Source organism: Oncorhynchus clarkii, chromosome 2 (assembly GCF_045791955.1).
Source record: "Oncorhynchus clarkii lewisi isolate Uvic-CL-2024 chromosome 2, UVic_Ocla_1.0, whole genome shotgun sequence".
NCBI classification, from domain to species: domain Eukaryota; kingdom Metazoa; phylum Chordata; class Actinopteri; order Salmoniformes; family Salmonidae; genus Oncorhynchus; species Oncorhynchus clarkii.
The window spans coordinates 32,283,211-32,305,821 of NC_092148.1; the positions used below are offsets into that span (position 1 = coordinate 32,283,211).

The window sequence follows — 22,611 nt, forward strand, 5'->3', positions numbered from 1 at the left end:
CGTGAGCGGTGTAGTCAGCCTGTGAGCTATGTTGTTGATGTAAATTGAGAAGAGTGTGGGGCCTAGGTTTGAACCTTGGGGTACTCCCCTTTGCAACTGATAAAACACGTATTTCTTGGGGAAAAGAAGAGCATTATTTGTGTGAGCTTCTTTTTTTATGGCAGGTATATATTCACACGAGCCTCACTATCCACAAAAATATATTCTCAGTAATACCCAAGAACAAGGAGGTCTTGAGGTTTTAGATTTCAATACTCTAAATAATACCATATTAATGGTGGTTTTAAGTTTGGCCGTACTTTTCTTAGCGGATGTACAATCATCGCGAATTAAATAATGGGGCGTTTCAGCAACGAAGTGAACATAATTGTACACTGGCAAACTCGATCAAAAAGGGTTTAGGGGCTTACGTTGTCAACTTCCCTTGCTTAGGGACCATAGATGGCCGCGGGGATTTCCCCAAGGGTATAAGGCGAGGGTAAGTGGAGGAGGGTGTCTTTTATGAGTTTGAATCCGAGCCCGTGAGTTTGAAACGCAGCCTCTGTGTCAGCAGTGTGGAGTTCTGGGAAAAGCAGCAAATGTGCCTACTCTTGGCATGTGGACTCCAGACAACAGTTTGCAGTGCGAGTGCAGTGCGAGTAGGGAATATAGGCTACATGATGAGATTATTATGGATAACAGCGAGAGTATTTGTGTTTGTCAAACGCAGTCAAGCATCGCTCATGTCACCAGAATAAGACCCTCTACATTTATTGGAACGGAGTAATCAAGATCACCGTGCAGTTTCAACACCCTGTGAAATTCATCATAACTTTTCATCTGTAGCCTAATAAACTGCATGCTTTCCTTCGTCATAGTGGGAGGACCATACAACATATCATTGTGTGGCTCGATATTATGGTTATTATATCAATATTTGCCCATAAAGGCGTTTCCACCACCATTTCAAGATCCCACCATATCATGTCATTGCTGTAGAGTAGACCCAAATAGGACAAAAATACCCAGGATATGGCTTCTTTTTCAGCACAAAACAGCAAATGGTAAATTAAGTTACTAGTATCTGCTGCAAGGACTACTTTGTATAGAACGTTATGGGTTTATATACATCATTGAACTTTACTTATCTATAGGTTTTGCACATAAACAGTATTTTTCTCTGGGCTCTTTCCATGGGTATAGCACAACCAAACATGCTCCTTCACAAACGTATTTCCATTCACGAGATAAGACTGCGGCTTTCAAATAATGTTGCATTGCACAACATTCAAGAGGCTCAAGTTCAAATCCGCAATGCAAGGCCAGAGATTGTAGGTTTTAAATTGGTTTTCAGTAGCAAACCACACCCATTTTAAACGTCGTAGTTGCAATCAGCCAATCTCTGTTGGGAAGGCGGAGGTACCAACTTCACTGATTGGCTGGTTTGAAAATAGCTAAATACATTATTTTCGCAATTTAAATCCTCATGTTTTGCTGCGAAAAAGTGGAAGGACACTCACTCACTTCAAGCGAAACGTGCAAGGTAAGTAAGTCATTGTTTGCTGAAAGCTACTTTATTACCTAGCAGATTAATTTGAATCACATAGAAATAATCGAAGAGCAAGAACCATGTTTTGCAGCTAGCTTTAATATAACATTGTTAACTGAGTTTAGCCACCCGAAGGCTTTAGTTTAGCTAAGGTGACTTGTTAGATTGGTTCGGAAAACTTGCTCAATCTAACTTTTTACCAACCTATCCACAATAATTGTAAATGGACTAAATTTGTATTTTTTTTAATATCTGGCTTGAAAAATAAGAACGCGTTTTTAGCTAAGATAGTTAGCTAGATAGAAGAATGAATGGCACAACAGACTCGCTTTAACTTTAATGTAAACTTTTGTTTAACTTCTGTCTCAGGACATTAGCCATCTATCGTCATGGGATCCAGCGAGAGCAAGGTTGCTGTGGCCTCAACGCCCAAACATGACCCCAGCCATCGGATCAAACACGACCGTCTCTCTCAGCTTGTCGACCCACGGTCTCCATCTGTAGCCATTGACCGCACACCCATTCAGGTAACGTTAACTGACAAGGGCCAGCATTTGAAAATGGTTTATTTACTCTTAACTCATGCATTTGAATTCAATTAGAATACTCCTGTCATGTGTAATTGTTTACTGTGTCTGTAAATTACTGCCTGTTCTGGCTGTATATTTTGTCTATAAACTGCCAGCACCATTTCACCAAGTCTAATTCTGGGTAAATGTATTTTACGAATATAGCCCCACAGTGGAGGTGTTATAATACCCATAAAACGAGGGAAATAGTTCCAATCGTTTCACCATCATTAATTTTTAGAAACCATTCAAATGAAGGTCTGTGTTTAACGTAGGCTTACCCCGGGGGATGTTTTTGATGACCTTGCAATCTCTCTAGGCTCAGGTGTAAAATCTAATTTATTTTAACCCCCCCCCCCCAAAAAAAAAAATACTAATTTGACTACCATAAAGAAATGCAAATGCCTGGATTATCTGTAATAGGGTAGCCTAGTGGTTAGAGTGTTGGGCTAGTAATCAAGGTTGCAAGTTTGAATCCCTGAGCTGACAAGGTACAAATCTGTCATTCTGCCCCTGAACAAAGCAGTTAACCCACGGTTCCTAGGCCGTCATTGAAAATAAGAGTTTGGTCTTAACTGACTTGCCTAGTTAAAAAAAAAAGTGCTGAATCTAGGGAAAGTTAATCCAGAAATTATTTCCTATCTAATTTAGTTATGTAATAGCAAATGCACAAATTGGCAACATTTCTTTAAAGGGACAATTCTGTGAAGTGTCTTGTGCAAGTTTTACATTTACAATACCTGTTAGCAAAGGTGTCAGCTAGATGCCTTGTAGGGATTTGTAGTTTTGCATGATGTCCACTTTGCTCCTAATTAACATTTTAAAATCTGAGTAAATAGAGCTGACTATTGATAAAGTTCCTTATGCGAGAGTTACATTGTTTTCATAACGTCACTCGGGTAAGCTTACACGAAGCACAGCCCTAATTTTTAAAGTGTTTCTAATATCCTCCATTGGGGAGGAAAATATAGGTGGAAAAGCGATTGGAACCTATTTTTACCCCTAGGTTTTATGGGTATTATGACACCACCACTGTGGGGCTCTACATAAAAGTGATTTCTGATTCACTTCCTGAATTGGTTGTGCATCAAATACACTTTGTCTTCCCCCCCCATCTGTGCCAACATTACTAGATTGAACACTAAGATTACTAGAGACGATAGGGCAGAGATACTTTCTCATTCCAAAGTCATAGGCATTAATATGGTGTTGGTGCTGCTTTAACAGCCTCCAGTCATCTGGGAAGGCTTTTCACTAGCTGTTGGAATATTGCTGCGGTACTTGCTTCCTTTCAGCCACAAGAGCTAGTGAGGTCTGGCACTGATCTTAGGCGATTTAAGCCTGGCTCACAGTTGGCATTCCAATTAATCCCAAAGGGTTTCAATGGGGTTGAGCTCAAGACTCTGAAGGCCAGTCAAGTTCTTCCACACCGGTCTCAACAAACCACTTCTCTATGGACTTTGCTTTGTGCATGTGGGCATTTGTATTTGTTAGAGATCCCCGTTAGCTGCTGCCAAAGCAGCATCTACTTTTCCTAGATTTCAAACACATTAAGGCATGAAACAGTACATCATATAACATTATTACACCACAACATATCCACAATACAAATGGTGTAATGCCACTATACAACAATATTGCAATGTACGTGTGTGTAGAGCTTGTATGTGTGTCTGTACCTTTTGTGTGCGTCTCTTCACAGTACCCGCTGTTCCATAAAGTATATTTTTGCCTGTTAAATTTTTTTTGATTCTGCTGTTTGCATCGGTTACCTGATGTGGAATAGTTCCATGTAGTCATGGGGCTATGTAGTACTGTGCGCCTACCCATGGTCTGTTCTGGACTTGGGGATTGTGAAGAGATTTTATGGGGTATACATTGGTATCCGAGCTAGTAGTTTAAACAGACCGCTCGGTGCATTCAGCTTGTCATCACTTCTTACAAAAACAAGTGGTGATAAAGTCAATCTCTCCTCCACTTTGTACAATGAAAGATTGACATGTATTTTATCAATGTTAGCTCCCCATGTACTTTTAAGGGATGGCCATGCTGCCCTGTTCTGAGTCAATTGTGATTTTCCAAGGTCCCTCTGTGGCACCTGACCACACGACTGAAAAGTAGTCCTGGTGCGAATACTTGGGCCTGTAGGACCTGCCTTGTTGATAGTGTTAAGAAGTTAGAGCTTTATTATGGTGTTTCTCCCCGTCTTAGCTACTGTTGTATCAATATGTTTTGACTATGACAGTTTACAATCCAGAGTTACTCCAAGCAGTTTAGTCACCTCAACTTGCTCAATTTCCACATTATTCAGTACAAGATTTAGTTGAGGTTTAGTGAAATTTGTAATGCTGTTTTTGAAATATTTAGAACTTATTCCACCCTTGCCACCCATTCTGAAACTGTTAACCTCTCTGATCTCCCCATCCCGGATCCGGTATCAGGAATACAGACTCAAGCTCATTACCATAACGCAACGTTAACTATTCATGAAAATCGCAAATGAAATAAATATGCCATCTCTCAAGCTTAGCCTTTTGTAAACAACACTGTCATCTCAGATTTTCAAAATATGCTTCTCAACCATAGGAAAACAATAATTTGTGTAAAAGTAGCTAGCTAGCGTAGCATTTAGCGTTAGCATTAGCGTTAGCATCCAGCACGCAACATTTCAACAAAAACATAAAAGCCTTCAAATAAAATAATTTACCTTTGAAGAACTTCTGTTTTCAATGAGGATACTCTCAGTTAGATAGCAGATGCTCAGTTGTTCCAAAAAGATTCTTTGTGTATTAGAAATAGCTCCGTTTTATACATCACATTTGGCTACCAAAAAAAACGAAAATTCAGTCCTCAAAACGCGAACTTTCTTCCAAATTAACTCCATAATATCGACTGAAAACATGGCAAACGTTGTTTAGAATCAATCCTCAAGGTGTTTTTCACATATCTCTTCATTGATATATCGTTCTTGGAAGCATGGTTTCTCCCCTCAATCAAATGGAAAAGTACAAGCAGCTGGCAATTGTGCACCGAATTCCACGCAGGACACCAGGCGGACACTTGGAAAATGTATTCTCTTATGGTCAATCTTCCAATGATATGCCTACAAATACGTCACAATGCTGCTAACACCTTGGGGGAACGACAAAGTGTAGGCTCATTCCTTGCGCAATCACAGCCATATAAGGAGACAATGGAAAACAGAGCTTCAGAAATTCTGCTCATTTCCTGGTTGACGCATCATCTTGGTTTCGCCTGTAGAATGAGTTCTGGGGCACTTACAGGCAATATATTTGCAGATTCTGAAACTTCAGAGTGTTTTCTTTCAAAAACTGTCAAGAATATGCATAGTCGAGCATCTTTTCGTGACAAAATATCGCGCTTAAAACGGGAACGTTTTTTATCCAAAAATGAAATAGCGCCCCTAGAGATCCAACAGGTTAAGTGTTAGTCATTTCAGTAGCTGAAGTGTATAGTGTTGAAACATCTGCATACATGGACACATTGTCTGAAGCCAGTGGCATGTCGTTAGTGAAGGGGGACGACGACTAAGGGGCCTAGACAGCTGCCCTGGGGAATTCCTGATTATGTTGGAGAGGCTTCAATTAAACAACACACTCAGTGTTCTGTTAGACAAGTAACTCTATCTACAATATATAGCAGGGGGTGTAAAGCCATAACACATCATTTTTTCCATCTGCAATCTGGGTTGGTAACAAGCTGATTGGTCAGCTATTTGAGCCAGTAAAGGGGGTTACTATTCTTGGGTAGTGGAATTACTTTTTCTTCCCTCCAGGCCTGAGGGCAATCACTTTCTAGTAGGATTTAAATTGAAGATATAGAAAAAATGAGTGGCAATATCGTCAGCTATTAACCTCAGTAATTTTCCATTGAAGTTGTCAGACCTTGGTGGCTTGCCATTGTTGATGGACAATTTTCACTTCCACACTCACTTTAGTACAGCGCTTGTCTTTTGTAATTTAGTCAGATGTAGTGAGTGTTTGTTGCTGGCATGGCATGCCTAACTTTGCTAATCTTGCCAATAAAAAAATCATGACATGCAGTGGTTGCTGATATTGCCAACAGGCAAACTGCCTCTGCATACATTTTTTTTATCTTACAGTCCTGAAATAAGTTTATTTAAATAAAAAATAAAATCCATTTTCGGGATTTCCGAGTTAGCCTTCCTGATGTCGTTTCACCCCACATGGATTACGATAGCTTCAGCTCCCGGCATCTGTAGGAAGCAGACTTGTAATGTCTTGTGCTATCCTGGAGCACCAGTACAAGGTTTTTGCTGCGGGAACCAAGATGTTTCTTACAATAGATCTGCCGGTGACGACAGCTGGTGCAGTGGCTGTGGAGGTTTGGCTGTTCTTTTGCCTCAAGTGGTTTCTTAGACCCCCTCGGGTACCGAACGGCAGTGGGGCACGATGGACCCGAGCCAGCTGTAGTATCCATCATAAATGATGAATGGGCTGGTCTCAGGCAGACTCACTGTCTGAGGGTGGTAGCGCTGATCTGAGACCGAGGTAGAAGCCACTGGAGTGTAAGACGGAACAGAGGGCGACGGTGCAGGTACCCCCGGATGGTGAAGATGGTGCTGGAACCTCTGGCTCCAGGACGTTGAAGCCGTTTCTGGTCTGGGTTTAACGGGAATGGACCTTTCCCAAACTGTTGCCACAAAGTTGGAAGCACAGAATTGTCTAGAATGTCATTGTATGCTGTAGTGTTCGTTGGAACTAAGGGGCCTTAGCCCGAACCATGAAAACAGCCTCGGACCATTTTGTCCTTCACCAAACTCTAGTTGGCACTATGCATTGGGGCCGGTAGCGTTCTCCTGGCATCCGCCAAACCCAGATTCGTAAATCGGACTGCCAGATGGTAAAATGTGATTAATCTGGTACTATGTGTATGTAATGTCTGTCCCAGTCAAACGTTTGGACAAACCTACTCATTCCAGGATTATTCTTAATTTTTTACTATATTCTACATTGTAGAATAATAGTGAAGACAACTGTGAAAAAACACATGGAATCATGTCGTAACCCAAAAAATATTTTTGAGATTCTTCAAAGTAGCCACCCTTTGCCTTGACAGCTTTGTGCGTGCATGCATGCATGCATACATACAACAACAAGAATGTATTCATCTTTCAGGTGGGTGGAACTGTCTCCTGTGTCCCAGTTGTGGAGAGTGAATGCTCCATTCTAGCCAGCGACCCTCGGTCACCTTCAGTCGGTGTCACCCGCACCCCAATGAAGGACTCCATGAGCGGTAAATATCTTAACCAAGTGGCAAAGCTATCCAGTCAAGCACTGGAAGGCCGTGAACATCTGTGCCTCACATACTCCCTTTAAAAAAAATCTTAGCTTGAAAAACTAGCCTGCGATAGTACTGTTTGTCCCTTTTGAGTAACCGTAGCCAGTATAAATTCCTCAATAGTCAGAATTAATCTATGAACTCAATTGTAATACATTTTAAAGTTTTTGCAGAGGTGATCTTAGTCACACAATTGTACATATTATGTTTGCAGTATTTCTCAAGTAAAAAATGTGCATGAAAACAAGTTGTCTCTTGAATGACAAACCCTTAATTTAATTGAAGAATCCTTACTGTTGACGTATCGCTCAACGAAGGGGTGTGGACTTCAGCTCGCCTCAGGAATTTGTGTGTGTACAAACAGCTAAAAAAAAACCTTGCCGGAGACCTAAACTTCAAACTTTCGAGGTGTAATATGTCAACTGTTTCAGATTAGAAGCATGTGCACGCCTTTAGGTCCAGGGGTGGGTAAACTTTTTGGTCTGAGGGGCATACTGGGACATAGTAATTCAACACAGAACTTGATTGAATGAGCTTGCTGGTCATATATGTAGTTTTCCCAACCCTAATGTAGCAGGCATAGAAGAAACGCCTGAAACTAGACCAATCAACTAATCCAGTAAATGTGGTGGAGTTAAGATGGCATGTTGCCTTGTTAATGTCTAAAGTGGTAGTCTTTCCATTTCCCTTGAAAACCGGAATGTTGTTGGACTCTGCAGAGACTACCCCTGCCCAAAACTGTAGATGCAGCATTGCCTTTTTGTCAAAGTTGTTATTTTAAACTTTTTTTTTTTTTTTTCAGTGACAGTTAGCTCCTTCGCCCACCGCCTCAGCATGCTCCTCCACAGTGACTCTGTAGAAAGAGTTGCCCCTGTGCCCTTCAAGTTTCCCAACTTCAATGTGGAGGAAGAGGCCGTGGTAGAGGGAGAGTTAGGCTCCAGCGAGCCCCTTCTCTCCCCTCAGCCATCACAGGTCTCAGGTGACATGATTCAGCCCTCTCCCCAGAGCGTGGCTAGTCATATGCTTCTCATCCAGAGTCCCTTCGTTCTCGTGGGGGAAGCCCAGGTAGACGTCGAAGCCGATTTCACTCTGGAGGAAGCCGAAGAGGCCAAGGAGTCTTCACTACACAAGCGCCTGAGTATGAGCTTGATCACCTGCCACGATGGTGTCGCCCCATCGCCGACCTTCGCCGAGGTGCACTACGACAGCCCTGCATCTCCTCTCCCTGAAAATGCTGCTGCTGAACTCCACAAGGAGGAACCTGACCACGCGAATGCCCTTCCCTCGGTCACCTCTGACCCCGCACAACCTCTGACTCCCATGGCTGAACCATCCATCCCCACCGTTACAGAGTTAACTGAAGTCACGGTTGCTACAGAGATGCTTAAAGTGGAGGTCCCAACACCAGTGGAGGAGCCAATGATGCCTGTAACGGTGTCGCCTGTTGTACCATCCACCGCAACCACTGGCCCCAGAGTGAGCCAGCAGCAGCCCCAAGCCACTGGGATCCGCTGCCCCACCTTCGACACCAAGAGCCCCAGTCAAGTGGTGTTCAAGCCCCAGTGGCTAGGGAAGGGCTTCGGGGCCACAGGGGTGAGGGCCAGAGGTAGAGGAGGCAAGGGGGGCTTGTCCTCTTCACCACTCTCCGTCCAGGTTGGAAACAAGAATGCAGCCAATGAGAACAAGGGGCAGTCGGTCAAACAGAAGCAGAGAGGTATGTGGGTGTCTTTGTTCATTTTTAGCAGAGTTTCCCTTTTTTCCCCCTTTTATTTTTAACTCTCTCCTCTCCTGTGTGGCAGACAAGGCACTAGTGGCTGAAGGCCGCTCCCCTCTGCAGATGCTCAAGGAGACCAACTGCCCCCGGGAGCAAGCAACACAGGTATATATCTGGTGTACACTAGGGCTGTGAAAGTCATGGAATTTCAGATGATGGTTATTGGTCATCGTTATAATCATTTGAATAGGAGCATTGTGGGAGTCCCCATTCAAGTCAACAATGGTTGCATGCGGCCGTTGTGAGACCGTCACTATCTGGGCAAGCGGTTTTCAAAATGGTCTTTTATTTTAAACCAAACCTTAACCACACTGCTTACCTTAAGGCTAGGCACCACAGTTTAATATGGATTATTTTCTTTCTTTACTCATCAAACTTTACCAGCTGAAAGTAAACATAAATACAATATATTGTTGTGTATATATTTACACATTAAAAAAAGCCTCTGTAGAAGTCTAAGACAGAAATTAATTGGCGCACCGGGAACATGTCATTTTAAGAAAATGGCTGATAAAGATATGCTAATGCAGTTAAAATGTGCTTCCCATAAATATGACCATTTGTCACATTAATTCAACTCATATTCATAGATCACTTCTAAACTGACCAGTAAATATCAAATATACCTTTTACAAATACATTAGCATGTTTAATACATTTTGTTTCAAGCAATCGAGCATGGAGACAAATTCTCATCACTTTGCTCAATTTGTCACATACAAGGATTTTGTATGGCTGTTGCAATGTTCAGATTATTTATCAGCTATGCCTGCCACATGTAAGGTCCTGAGTTAATACGGCTTTTGTCCACGAAGACAGTTTTGGGGCATCGCAACCATAGAGTTCAGACACTTTTTTTTTTTTGCATTCTGGGTTCCTCTGTGCTACATTCTATTTGAGGACGTTATCATTTGACATCCTATGATATACAGGTACTATTTTCTGTGCAACCTCGCTCAATTAAAAAAAAAAAAAAAAATGGCCTCAAGGTTTTTTTTTTTGTGACAGGGTGGCTTTTTTCACCATTTTCTATGGCTCGCTGGCACCAGCACCAAAGCACACACCGATCCTGCAGTTGAAAGTGAATCCTCTCTTGAGCCATTGAAGAATACGTTAATGTCATGATGGCATCCTCCTTCAGCAACTGCCTGGGTCTATATCTGCGTATGCTCTTCTAATTATCTTTGCAGCGCTCTCCATTGACTGTAGCCCTCTCTGCAACTAAAGTGTGGGGGGGGGGGTATTTGTCTGTTGACATTAGACATAACTACAGGGCAAAATGTCAGCATGTGACCCTATGTAAATATCAGCATGCATTTACTTTATGTAAAGCTAATTTCTCACTAATCACATTAGGCTATTTTTACACAGCTAGAAGAACCATCCCCACATTTTAAATGCATCAAGATCACATTTTATAATGACTGAAGTCTGTGGATTTTTCAGTCCAGTGTTTAGGCACTTGGGGCAAATCAAATAATGTACATGTTGGTTTATTTGAGACGTGAAATAAAAGCCGCTGTCTGGTTGATCGCTGCTACAGTTATCTTCATCTCAACTAATTTGCATCTCAACGCGCTGCTATGGGATACCTCCTCTACCTGTACTGCCTCGATCGGCGGCTCAAATTATTTTCTTTCATTCACTGCTTTTCTCGCATTGGCTAACTGAGATCGCCTATTTTTATTCACATACTGTAGGTATCTTCTTCGATTCTCATTTTGTCTCGTTTTACATTGATTCTTTGCAGGAGATTTTGTTTAGTTCAAATGTCTCAGCACTTTTTCAATCGGGTAGCTGGAAAGGGCCTTTTTTAGATGCCAGTAACCAATCGCATGTCAGGAAATTACTAATCTTTCAGAATTACGTCTACAAAGGATATAGCCATGTATGGAATAGCTAACAATGTGCTCCGGAAAACAAGCTTTTGAATAAAATAAAAAAACAGTGGTTGAAGTTCTACATGAAACATGCTGTCAAGAACAACGTTTATGGTAGGTGTAGTTGACGGCGTTGGGATAAATGATACTTTATTTTTAGACTTAGATTTTTGTACATTTTATGGACGTTGCAAAAATCACAATCAGAAAATGTGAAAGATCACACTGCCTGTGGTGCCTGGCCTTAAGACCAAAAAGCAAAATGTAGTTGGACCATTTTGACTTTGCTACTGGCACAACTAGTGGGAACCCCATTGCGAGTGTACCCACCAATATGTGCTGTGATTTGTTGAATCAACTGACATAACAAAAAAAATACATTCAACTAAATGGTGACATCCGTTAACATAATTAGAATGATCATTCTACATTGCCATGGAAGTTATTGCATCACAATACCAGGCAGCCATTGTGCATTTGCCAATCGGTTCAACAGTCAAATTGCCGGGGTCAGAGGTTGCAAGCCCATTCTCTGTGCTACAAGACCTTGCTTGTTTCAGCAAGGAGCAACAAAGTTTCACGTTGTAAAGAGCCCATGTTACTTCGGAAACTGACTCTACTGCCTGGCAGTCCCGTCTTCAGTCAGCTATTAGTTTCAAAATAATACAAATGTTTTTTGAAGAGAAACATATTTTATTTTCATGACTGTTGTCATCCATAACAGTCTGTTATACGGTAATTGTGCCAGCCCTAATGTACACACACTTTTCCCTCAGGGAACTATCTGCACATGTGCTTGCATCGATATCTCACTCTTGCCATCTCATTCTTTCATGTCTGCACACTAAAGCCTAAGGAACAGGATTGCTCTATTTGGTGGGTCAGGGGAAAATGAACAATCACAACTGTTTTTAAACCTCTGGTCTAACTGAAAGGTTCTGTCTCTCTCTTCCCTCCCTGCCCATCAGATGAAGCTGAAGGTGTCCACCCCAGACAGACAGAGGCTGGGTCAGTTGGACCGGAGAGTCCTGACTGTGTCCATGGACAAGGAGAACCGATAGATGGCTGTTGCAGAGGAACATGCACAAACACTAACTGGCCAGTGTATAGAATCTTGCCATTTTTTCTATCTGTCTAATAACGAGCCTTTTTAAAGTGTACAGTCTCTTTTTAACTGACTTTTTCAAACTGCTAACAAATGATAATGTGTACATTGTTTTTGGAAGTGCCATCGATATGATTTGTCTTTATTTCAAGTGTCTATCATTGTATTTGCTATCCTGTCCTTTTATGTAAATAAATTTGCTTTAAATCTATTTTTGTGTTAACTGAATACACCTATAAGGGGAGGTACATGTTTATTAGTCGAAAGGTATGGCTTTACTTAGCACCTTAAAAAAAGGGCTTGACAAATGTAAATGAATGATTTACTATATGCACAGTCTGTTCTGATGGTATAGAAAGGCTGTCCAACTTGTCACGTGTGTGTGTGATGCCATTGGAAAGAAACGTAGCCACTTTGAGATATTGTGCTGTACAGAGTCGCTGTTATGTTTCGCTTGCACAACAGGTGGTAAAACAAACCACGAGTGTAGCTGCTACTGTCACTTAGATATACACAACCAGGCGAGGTTCCTCCAGTCCTCTGACGAATGTGAAATGTTGTGGTTTTTGTTCAGCTGCCTTTTTTTGTGTCAGTCCACCATACGATCTATTATCATCCCATCTGTCCAGCCATTGGGAAGTAGGCCAAAAGATTAGACCCCAACTCATGGTAAACATATCCTATTAAACACAGACATGCGTCAACTTTCAGAACCACACTAATGTAGAAATCTGCAAGCTAAAAAAATGTGTTCAAATGTGACTGTAAAAATAAGGAAAAAACCCAGAACTAACAAGGGAATTCTAACCAACACCCAAACATCTGTTCGACACAAATTTTAATGCTTACACATTCATCCTCTGACAAAACATTTTAACTCGCCTCAAATATAAAAGTATGTAACAACCTAGTTATTGTAAACCTACAGTCTATCAGTGGTCATTTTTTTTTATTTATCTTATCCTGTTATTTCATCCAAGTCTCTACCGTTTCCATTTTGGCAACTGCTCTTTTGACATGAATATTTTCCTGCATTTCCTATAACGCTAGAATTCAGTTTTTAACCTTGACAAATCATTCCTTCATTGATACAACAATCCATGTTTTTCTACAAAAGTCCCCCACCCGCCCAACTCTAAACTTGAGTTAGAAGTAGGAAGAGACGAGACTTTCTCATAATCCTCTCAAATCGAATAAGACTTGGCACAATAAAAAATAACCTCTTTAACCCATGGCTTCCTAGTCCCCCCTCTTCAATCTACCAGTTTTTCATGATACCCTTCCTCTATCTCCTCTTAGTCTTTCATTCTCTGTTCTCTAGAGGACTGGCTCAGTTCCATATCTTCAGGAAGCTGTCCCAGGATCCTGTGCAGCATGCCATTCCGTCCGAGGATACTCCGATGCAGCTCACCCTGTTGTCATGACCAGCCAGCACTCCTGAGCCATGAAGAGAATTACATCAGTATAGAATGGATGCAAATATTGTTTGCCTACATTGCATCCACATTCTCTCCCTCTTTCTCCCTTCGTCCCACTCGCATTCTCCTTTCTCTTCTCACCATCCCCTCTATTTACCCATACTGTCTCCCTCTCTTTCTGCCTCCAGTCACCCTCTCTCTCCCCCTGCGTACTCACCCTCTCCTCTCTCTCCCCCTGCGTACTCACCCACTCTCTCTCTTTATCTCCCTTTCTTTCTCCCTCCGTACTCACCCACTCTCTCGGCTTTAAGCATGTCCCAGATGTTGACGTTGAAGTCATCGTATCCGGCCAGGAGAAGTCGGCCGGAGAGGGACGCGGCGAGGGAGGTCACCCCACACATGATGCCCGAGTCCTGGTAGGTGATGAGCTCCTGGTCTGCTCTCAGGTCGTACAGCTTACAGGTGGCATCGTCTGAGCCCGTTATAACCGCATTACCATTGGGGAAGAACTGGACAGAGTGGAGAGGTCAGAGGTTGGAGGTCAAAGCAGTGGTCTCTCTGGTGGTCTGGAGAGCTACAGGGCGGGTGTAGGCTTTTGTTCACCTCATTAAACGAATCAACTGTTTGAGGAAACAGTTGCATCAAATTCATTTTTTAAGTTAAAATGATATTCCTTAAATTTGTAAAAACGTAGAAGTCTTTCTCCATGTGAACTGCTGGGTGCAATGCATCTGACTATCAGAATACTAAACTATCAATAAACAAATAAATGCTGGGGTTGCTCACCCCGATGGCGTTGATGTCACTCTCGTGGCCGCTGAACGTCTGTCTGCAGGTGGCTTCCCTGATGTCCCACAGTTTGGCTGTGAAGTCACACGCCCCCGAGATGAACATCTTGAAGTCGGGGGACACGGCCAGGGACATGCAGTCACCCAAGTGGCCCGCGAAGATGGTCTTCTCTGTCCCTGTCTCAATGTCCCATAGAATACTATAAAGTTTGGACGGAATAGGAGGAGAGGATGGATATAGAGGTGGGCAAAGAAGATGGCAGGGGCATGGCCAAATAAGAGAGAATTTAAAAAATATATATAATTTAACTAGGCAAGTCAGTTAAGAACAAATTCTTATTTACAATAATGGCCTAGGAACAGTGGGTTAACTGCCTTGTTCAAATGTTTACCATGTCAGCTCGAGGATTCGATCTAGCAACCTTTTTGGTTACTGGCCCAGCGCTCTAACCACTAGGCTACCTGCCGCCCCAATGTTTAGGACACCATTGCAGAAAAGTAATAGATAAGACTATGCAGATCAAATGAAGGGTACAGTACAAGCCATAGAATTAGAATGATATGGTAACATTAACAGATTGGACTGATCTCTGGTCAGTCATTGTAACCCCTTATTGCACACAAGACTCATAGAGACTCCCATCTCTATGATCTTACCAAGTGCAGTCGCCAGAGCTGGTGATGATCTCACTGTCGTTAAGGAAACGACAGCAGGACAGGTAACCTGGGCAATAAGAGAACACCATCAGATAAACACAAGCATGAGAGATTGCTGTATTGGATAGACTATATAAATACTACCTCGTATGTTCTTAGGTTGAGTTTGATCGAAATGACTCATCGTTAAACGTGTTGCCAGTAATGCTGTCTTAATGAGTGCGGTACCTGTGTGCGCGGCCAGCTCACGCATGACCTTGACGTTGCCGTCCTTGCCCTTGAGGTTGTAGATGGAGCACATGTTGTCGAGACCGCCACACGCCACCATGTTCCCTGAGGGCGCGTAGGCACACGTCATCACCCACGAGGACTTCAGAGGGATGGCGTTCACCTGAGCGGAGAAGCACAGTGATTCCTCACGTGGACCAGTGTGTATGTGTGAACGCACATATGTCAATGTGAGCACTTGATATTACGGTATATGGTTGATATTACAGGATATGGTTGATATTACAGTATATTGTCATGACATGCCATATTCAAGGAAAAACACTGTCCCATGACCGAAACTCCCCAGACTGTAAACCCAGCCATACCTTGTTGGTGGTCAGGGTGTCCCACACTATCAGCTTTCCATCTTGAGAGGCACTGACACACAACCTGGTAGAGAGAACAAGTCAGGAGTAGAGCGACAGAAACAGACAGCGGGAGAGAGAGAGACAGCGTACAGTAAAAGATGCAGCAGCTCAAGGTAAATAGACAGACAGATCGATAATAGATACAGAGACTATTCTGTCTCAATGGCAACATGTCTTCACTATGACTGATCTAAAAAGCCATGACATGGTAACTGACTAATGTTTCCAGGTGTTTCCCGGGACAAATGATGATGGGGATGATGATGCTGGTGATGATGATATAGTGTGCTATGTAGTTATGTCGAGCCACTATGGAGGAGTGTGTGTGAATATGTTGTCTGTTCAGTGTTCACAGTTGCCAAATGAGTTCCCCTTTTGAGGGACAATAAAGTTGTATTGGATTGTATTGTGTTAAGACCGAGAGAGGCATTGTAACAGAACCTCTAAGCCCAGCACTGGTTAAGTTAGTAAAAGCTGTCTTTTAGACCCACTAAATGTAGGACACCCCAAGTATTGTAAACCCAGGAGAAGCTAATAAGCTTACTAACTTGCTACAACTGAGAAAGAGAAGAGATAAGATGAAATGAGAATATAGGGAGAGGTAAGAAGGAGAGGAGGACAACATGAAGGGTAAAAGGTTGGTTAGTGCACATTCAAGTTGTAGTATCAGCAATAATTAATTGATTCAGGGGTAATGTTGGTTTAAAGTGTTGCCAGACAGTCAGTTAGTGTTTCCTGGCTCCACTAATTCATCCAATTAAAACAAGGGATGGAATTGCCACACCAATCCAATTAACCAATAAACGCAGAGCACCACGTGACGCCTGTTTTAAACTATGGCAGTATTTGTAACAGCAATATGTTTGAATGAACGGATGAGCAGATTAATATATATATTGCTATAATGGCTAATGATAGAGCTAACATAAAGTATTGAACGATTGAATGAATACTTAAATGAATACTTTAACGACTCGACAAGAAATCCCCAGGAAAAGAGTGCAGGCTACAAGTCTGTGAAGGGTCATTGTCCACTTTGAGCTAGTGGTCCAGTTTGTGTGTGTATGCATGCCTGTGTGTACGTTTTGTGTGCCTGTTTGTGTGGGTGTATGTGTGTTTACTTGGTGTCAGTGCCCCAGTGCATGGCATAGATCTTGGCCAGGTGACCCCTCAGCGTCTTCCTGGTCTTCAGCTGGACACGCCCCACCAGCGTCGTCCCAGCAACCGCCTCCTGCAGGGTGGTGTCCTGCACTACCTTTCGGGCCTCCTGTAGAGTGATGGTTGTGTATGGTCAAGTTATGGTTATAATAACTATGGTCCACTTAAATATGGCTAAAACCACTGTCATAACTATTGTAATTTTCAAGGTGTGCTGCTGCTGCTGCAACCTGGTCTCAGAAGAAAACATATTGCATTTTACAAAACTGCTGTTTACACCTTCTCCTCCTGCCTTTGGACGAACAGAGCGGTCAGGGGTGGGGATGTATGGTCATAGCGGTTGTCATAGATATGACTGTGGTGCTATGAACACCTATACGGAGAAGGACAGTGATTCCTCTCTGGACCGTAAGGAGAATCAGAACAGTTAGGATGTTATATTATTGTATTATAATCTCTTTTAGCCCAAGGGATAGTTTTCCAAAAGTCCTTAAGAAATGTTTTTAAAAAAACATGTAGAAATTAGAAAAACAACAAAAGCTGAAATTAAAGCACAAAAACAAAGTTTCACATTCCTATTACCTAGACATATTATGAGTAACACCCCCCCCCCCCAGCCCCTCCCCCTCCTTCCCCCTACCCACATACCTCATGTCCACATATGAATTTAAATACAACATAACATATTACTGGAACTTCATAGACCCACTCTAGTCATTCAATACATTTTATGAATTCATCTCTTCAAACAACTATTTGGCAAGTTTTTAAAACTTTTTGTCAAGAAGTTCCAGGACTTCACTGCCCTGAGGTAAAATCTCTTTTGCCCAGTTCTAATTAGGGTTTTTGTGGTCTATACGTGGCCTTTGAGGGTCTATAGGATGATGATTCTTGCTCAGTTTATGGTTGATGATCATGATAAAATGTTCAGCAAAATGCAAATAGTTTAATAAAGTACTAGCATATGAGATCCAAGGAACACAGACAGGCGTTCTATTCACACTAGTGATTGATTATTGCCTAGCGGTTAGAAAGGAGACAGCATCCGGAGGGCTGCCAGTTCGAATCCTGTGTCTGACGGTAAGAAAATGGGCGGGAAGTGAGCTGGCAAATAGAGGGTTGCTGGTATCAAATCCTAAATGACATTGCCTGCCGTGGTGCTCTTGGGCAAGGAACTTAGCCCCCCACAACAACAGCTCCCCGGGCGCCCAGTGTGGCAGCGCCCGCAACTCTCCAAAACCTGTATATGTACTGTATGTGTGTGTACTGTATGTGTGTCTTTGGGAGGGGTTGACTTAAAAGCGGAAGTCAAAATTTGGTTGGATGCTGTGTGCATTTGATCAATAATATGATCTTAATTATTGGTTGATAACTGACAGTGATCTGATCTTTGAGGTTGTCCGCCTCCTTTCGCAGCTCCTCCATTTCGCCCATGGCAACGGTTGGTAGGCGTTGTCACCGATGGAGACAGGAAGTGAAATCAGGTGAGCAGACGTAATCCTGGGGAAGAGAGAGGGAAAAAAATGGAAAATGGTATTTGATCAGTTAATTATCCATTCTTCTCACTGTAATGTCAATGTCTTGTACCTGTACACAGCAACACATGATATATATATATATATGTGCATGTTACCAGCTTTTTAGATCAAGGTCTACCCTTTTATTTGTTGTTTAGCTACTGTTTTGCAATTCAAACCTCCCTCAACTGCTTTGCAAACCCTCACAGACACACACACACACACACACACACACACACACACACACATACACACACACACTAATACCCATACACTCACAAACCCACACCCATAGTCAAACAAGCTCACTTGCACAGATATGCATATGCACACACACACACACACACACACATACAAGCGTGCAACTACATGAACTAGTTCATATGACACATACGGCATATACATGAACACACTTTCCCACCCTGATTGTAAACTCAAACCTGTATGGTGTGTCATCTTAATGCTCACACTTTTCTTGTTTGACATCTCTCCTCATCCTCATGCTTATACTAGCTAAGCGAACACAGTATTTACTTTGCCCTTTTCTATCTCAATACACTTTAGTGCCATAGACTTTGAAAGTTTTCCAATCTTACGTCAGCCCGGAAAGCACTTGTGTTTTTGTGATTCCAGTGATATCACTTCACAGCGCTCTAATGATGCAGTTAATCATGTCGACTGAATCAATGAGGACTGAGTAGTTTTTTGACAGGCCAAAATATTCTAAGTTTAGGCCTACTATACAGTAAAGACAAAAAGTCAGAATCAACTTTCTCAAGTATCTCTGTCACATTATCAAATAAGGAACTTTTAAACTGGCAATGGTATCAGACTATTCTCTATGAAATCAGAAGATAACCCTTACTTTAAAACACTCTAAACATGATAATCACATAACATAACATTTCATGTAACATCCACACATCTAATAACATGTTTTCATAATATTTGTGACAGATTGAATTATTCGGATCGTACTCTTTCTTACCTTGAAAACTACCAGGAGAAGAATAGCCTTATATCCCTGGCTTTGATGTGTTTCTGTTTCTTTGCTTCAATCTCTCTCTCTCTCTATTTGTCTAAAGTGTCTCTGTCAAATCTCATTACCAAATTAATTTGCCTCTCATTTGTTTGAGGAGAAAGGTAGAGGGAGAGAGAAGAGGCAGTGACTCAGAGAGAGAAAGATATTCCCTTTCTGTTGTTCCTTGCTGTTCCTATCTGTCTAGTACTGTAGGGCACATGCATGTATGAAAACACTGTAAATTGTACGTCTAAATATAGAAATGCCTAAAACAATTAACCCTAAGGCGATTGCATCCATCTGAAGTTAGCTGCGCTCATAGGTGTCCTGCTCCCTCACCTAAAGGGAGTAGTATCCACAATGGTCACCTTATCTAGCCTTCATCTGATTTAGGCCATATATTTGGTTCCCTGAGAAAATTACATTTATAAATAGTACTAACCCAATAAAACGGGACCGTTTTTAAAAAAGTGTTTCAACTGTGCTATTGCCCTTTTGCCATCCTGTCCCTGAGACCCTGGCCTGCCATTGTTGCATGTGATTAAATGCCTGCTAGAGGTTGTCGCAGAGTGGAGTGCATTAACACAGAGAGAGAGGGGGGTGGGAGAAAAAGAGAGAAAGAGAATGGGGGTGGGGCTGTGTGTAGAGGCGACGCATGAGAGAGTGAGTTTAAATCCTAGTGGCTGAGATTTTAAAGGAAGCCTTTTGAATCAAATCTGCTCTCATCCGATTACTGACTGCTCTTTGCATCTGGATAAGAGGTGGAGAGAGAGAGGGGCGTGATGGAGAGATGAGAGAGGGAGGGGCAAACTGGTGGTGGTGGATAAGAGGGAGGGAGAAGGGAGAGAATGGGGTGGTTAAAATCTAGGATAGGGTGAGAGAGGTGATTTCTGTATTAAATGGGCAATGAACTAGAGCTAGTGACTGTAGGGATGTGTAAGTCGATCTTGTTTTCTCGCTGTAAATGTTTCACCTTTTCACTATTGACACGCCATTAGTATTGTGTCACATACTATTAGGCAGATTGAAAAACGGTGACCGGTGGCCATCCCTTAGTGAGAATTTAGCACTAAAATAGTATTTTCTGAGAACGGGACTGAAGAACTGTTTCCAATTTGTAGCAAGACACTTCAGTTTTGATTTGAATGACAACGCCTTGAACTGTGTTTCCATGCTATGAAAGGGTCTAACACAAAGTACCAAGTTTCAGCACCTATGCCAGCTAGACACCCACAACACTAGTCATACCACTGGCAGAGAATCAAATGCATTCCAAAATGGATGTATCAGAGAGAACACTTTAAAATGCTCTTTAAAAAAACACTTAAACAAATGATGTGATCATTCAAATGGACTGCGTTAGCCCAATTCGGATTTTGTTTTCCCACTAATTGGTCTTTTGCCCAATCACATCAGCCCTGAAAAAGATTTGAGGTGAAAAGGTCTGATGTGATTGGTCAAGACCAATTAGTGGAAAAAATATGAGAATTAAGCTGCATGTGTAAACGGTCTGTCAATGGGGAAAATCCACTTAGAAGATACAATTAATGTTTTCCTTTAAGATTATCTGTAAGCAGAGTAGGGCATTAGTAGTGCAATAGCAATATTACATGCCTTATAATATATACATCATATGCAAATCCTCGTTATGATGAAATGTAAAACATTCAATAAATATATCCAATCCAAGTTAATGTTCTCTTTCCATGTAATCTCAAAGGAATTGACCATGCTTCCATACTTCTTAAATTAAATTCCCTTCCATGTTGTAGAGAGAAAATTAATCGATTTTTACAGTATTGATTAACTGTTTGTTCTTTGTCGCCATTAAACGGCACCCTCGTCATAGTGCTATCAAATGAAATGGATACTTATCCCACAGACCCCACTCACTTTGATTATATGAGAAAATCAGGACACACTCAATCCAGAACTAAAAGTACTTCTACACTCCCCCAAACTAATCTGGCGGCAGCAGGCAGCTGGTAGCCTAGCGGGTAGCCCTTTCCTACAGTCAATTACCAAAAGCGGCCTCATCGGTGGAATGTTATTAATATTTTTCATCATTTCATCATTAATAAAGATTATGTAAAAAAAAAAAAACGGATGACAATCCTGTGTTTCTACGTCAAACAGTGTTGCTACGTTTCAGTCTTCTGTGATGTAATATTGGGATGCAAACTCTAAATGTAATACATTTCAACTCTATATCTGACATGGTGCAGGTGTCTTATTTTTTGAAAACCGTGTGTGTGTGAGATGTATGCTTTTGTTTAAGACTACCAAGAATCACTCTGGGTGACCCTGATTTAGCCCACTGCAGTAAAAGGTTAAGAGCATTGGTCCAGTAACCAAAAGGTCACAGGTTTTAATCCCCGAGCCAAATAGGTTAAAAAAAAAATATGCCGATGTGCCCTTGAGCAAGGCACTTAACCCAAATTGCTCCTGTAAGTTGATCTGGATAAGAGTGTATGCTAAATGACAAAAATGTACAAATCTGTTTTAACCAAGAGCTCCATACAGCACTACTGTGACCAGAGTGTTTCACTTACACATCTATTCACATATCCAATCAAAGACTACAAACAAACAAAAACAACAATTGAGGTGTAAAAGAAAATGATATGTCTGCCCACTCACCAAATAAGGAAGTTCTCCAGTGGGTTTCTTAACCTGTTCTCACTTTTCAGGGTCCCTCTGTTTGGTTGTCATATGTTTACCCCTCTTCTGTTACTAAACTTTCAGTTTTTTTATTCAGTTTTCCTGTCACACACAGAATGGATATTCCACCCTCTTGCTCTCTCTGTCTCTCTATATCTCTCTCTCACACACTCTCTCTCCTGTGAGGAACAGATGAGGATTGGAGCGGATGAAGAGAGATCAGGGATGAAGGGATAAATCCAGCGATGGACAGAGAGAGAGGGTGAGGGGGGTGAGAGAGGGAGAAAGAGAGAGACAGAGAGTGAGAGGGAGGGAGAGACAGAGAGAGAGTGAGAGGGAAAGAGAAACAGAGAGAGAGCGAGAAGGAGAAACAGAGAGAGAGAGTGGGAGACATAGCGAGAGAGAAAGGGAGTGAGAGAGAGAGAGGCGAGCAAAGCACACCAAACAACGTGGGCAAACGTGTCATGGGGTCAAAAGACAGGAACCGGTCCTGCGTTAATAAAAAAATGAAGTAAAAAATGCACTCCTGGCCATGGTTTTTTATGGTGTGGTATGAAAGCCTGTGACTGGCAGGG

General features: G+C 42.0%; 2 protein-coding genes across 3 annotated transcripts; one reads left to right on the forward strand and one right to left on the reverse strand.

Annotated features, from left to right (window-relative positions):
* The first annotated feature begins 1,453 nt into the window (after positions 1-1,453).
* LOC139366790 (cell division cycle-associated protein 3-like) lies at positions 1,454-12,443 on the forward strand. 2 transcript variants are annotated; one of them, XM_071104500.1, is made up of 6 exons: positions 1,454-1,522; positions 1,898-2,055; positions 7,257-7,374; positions 8,222-9,133; positions 9,219-9,298; positions 12,042-12,442. In XM_071104500.1, the coding sequence occupies exons 2-6, from the start codon at positions 1,918-1,920 to the stop codon at positions 12,132-12,134; spliced, it is 1,341 nt and encodes a 446-aa protein (XP_070960601.1). In that variant the 5' UTR covers positions 1,454-1,522; positions 1,898-1,917; the 3' UTR covers positions 12,135-12,442. The 2 variants fall into 2 exon arrangements, with proteins under 2 accessions (XP_070960601.1, XP_070960605.1); XM_071104504.1 differs by having other exon boundaries at positions 1,506-1,526; positions 12,042-12,443.
* Positions 12,444-12,999: 556 nt separating this feature from the next.
* LOC139366806 (guanine nucleotide-binding protein G(I)/G(S)/G(T) subunit beta-3-like) lies at positions 13,000-22,182 on the reverse strand. The gene is made up of 9 exons (XM_071104510.1): positions 22,016-22,182; positions 18,215-18,337; positions 16,801-16,946; positions 15,638-15,701; positions 15,270-15,432; positions 15,042-15,108; positions 14,383-14,584; positions 13,889-14,105; positions 13,000-13,615 (listed from the first exon to the last, which is right to left on the reverse strand). The coding sequence occupies exons 2-9, from the start codon at positions 18,269-18,271 to the stop codon at positions 13,509-13,511; spliced, it is 1,023 nt and encodes a 340-aa protein (XP_070960611.1). The 5' UTR covers positions 18,272-18,337; positions 22,016-22,182; the 3' UTR covers positions 13,000-13,508.
* Positions 22,183-22,611: the final 429 nt, after the last annotated feature.